The sequence below is a fragment of the Polyodon spathula genome, chromosome 60 (genome assembly GCF_017654505.1).
Source record: "Polyodon spathula isolate WHYD16114869_AA chromosome 60, ASM1765450v1, whole genome shotgun sequence".
NCBI classification, from domain to species: Eukaryota; Metazoa; Chordata; class Actinopteri; order Acipenseriformes; family Polyodontidae; genus Polyodon; species Polyodon spathula.
Genome location: NC_054593.1, coordinates 608,621 through 610,258, shown reverse-complemented (window position 1 = coordinate 610,258; position 1,638 = coordinate 608,621). Strand labels below are relative to the sequence as shown.

At 43.3% G+C, this 1,638-nt stretch overlaps 1 protein-coding gene across 1 annotated transcript; it reads left to right on the top strand.

The window, feature by feature from the left end:
- Positions 1-247: 247 nt before the first annotated feature.
- LOC121307899 (gastrula zinc finger protein XlCGF7.1-like) lies at positions 248-1,202 on the top strand (the record flags this gene model as incomplete). Its single annotated transcript, XM_041240226.1, has 1 exon — positions 248-1,202. A coding segment is annotated over one exon (867 nt), but the record flags the coding sequence as incomplete, so codon positions are not given.
- Positions 1,203-1,638: the final 436 nt, after the last annotated feature.

The following is a 1,638-nucleotide window of genomic DNA, read 5'->3' as shown; positions in this document are numbered from 1 at the left end:
ATTGGTACCTGTCTGCATTAAACAGGAGATGACTGATCTGGAGCCTGTCCGCATTAAACAGGAGATGACTGAACTGGAGCCTGTCCACATTAAAGAGGAAGAGACTGAACTGGAGCCTGTCCACAATAAAGAAGAAGAGACTGAACTGGAGCCTGTCCACATTAAAGAAGAGACTGAACTGGAGCCTGTCCACATTAAAGAGGAAGAGACTGAACTGGAGCCTGTCCACATTAAAGAAGAAGAGACTGAACTGGAGCCTGTCCACAATAAAGAAGAAGAGACTGAACTGGAGACTGTCCACAATAAAGAGGAGACTGAACTGGATTGTGTCCACAGTAAAGAGGAGTCTATTAACTCGTTTAAGGATTCAAAAAACATATCCCGGCCAAGGATATCGCATCAATGTAATGTATGTAGGAAGAGCTTCAATCAGTCAGGACACCTAAAAAAACACCAGCGAATTCACACTGGAGAGAAGCCATATCATTGTACTGAATGTGGGCGGAGCTTCATTGAGTCAGGAAACCTAAAAAGACACCAGCAAATTCACACTGGAGAGAAGCCTTATCACTGTATTGAATGTGGGGAGAGCTTCAGTCAGTTAGGAATTCTAAAAAGACACCAGCGAATTCACACTGGAGAGAAGCCGTATCACTGTCCTGAATGTGGGGAGCGCTTCAGTCGATTAGGAAACGTAAAAACACACCAGCGGATTCACACTGGAGAGAAGCCGTATCATTGTACTGAATGTGGGGAGTGCTTTAGTCGGTTAGGCAGTCTAAAAAGACACCAGCGAATTCACACTGGAGAGAAGCTGTATCATTGTACAGAATGTGGGGAGAGTTTCAGTCGGTTAGGAATTCTGAAAACACACCAGCGAATTCACACTGGAGAGAAGCCATATCAGTGTACAGAATGTGGGGAGAGCTTCAGTCGGTTAGGAATTCTAAAAACACACCAGCGAATTCACACTGGAGAGAAGCTGTATCACTGTGTTGAATGTGGGGAGAGCTTCATTTGGTTCGGAAGCCTAAAAATACACCAGCAAATTCACACTGGAGTCAGCATACCTCCCTCCCAGTCTCTTACCTCTCCATCCTACTTGTCTGAGTGAGTGGAGAGCTGACAGATTCTCTCTCTCTCTTCCTACCTGTATGTTTTCCAGTATCTGTGTGTGTGTGTGTGTGTGTGTGTGTGTATTATTAAAGGGCTGTGAATGAAATACAATGATTCTTGGTAGTAAATCTAATATAAATAAAAATAACACTTTCCAAACCTAATTACCAGGCTGTGTCCGTTTCATTACCGCACTGCATCACTATTGCACCTGTTTCCACTTGGCCACTTTGCCACAAGGGCACATTATTATGTTTCCATTACCTCTGTAAAAGGTTAATCATTGTTTAAACTGTCAATGATTCATGAGATACATGCTGCTGCAGGTTTGATAATAGTGTGTGTTTGTCTAGGGCCCTGTGATGGGTTAATCCGACCCTGGCCACCAGTTGTCACAAACAGTATGCAGAACTTGTTCACGTGCAATAATTCAAAGAAAGGGATTTGTTGCAGCGCTCCACTTCATATCCTTCATTTTAACTGCATGCTTCATTTCAGACACAGTTCTTAAAGACATAGTGT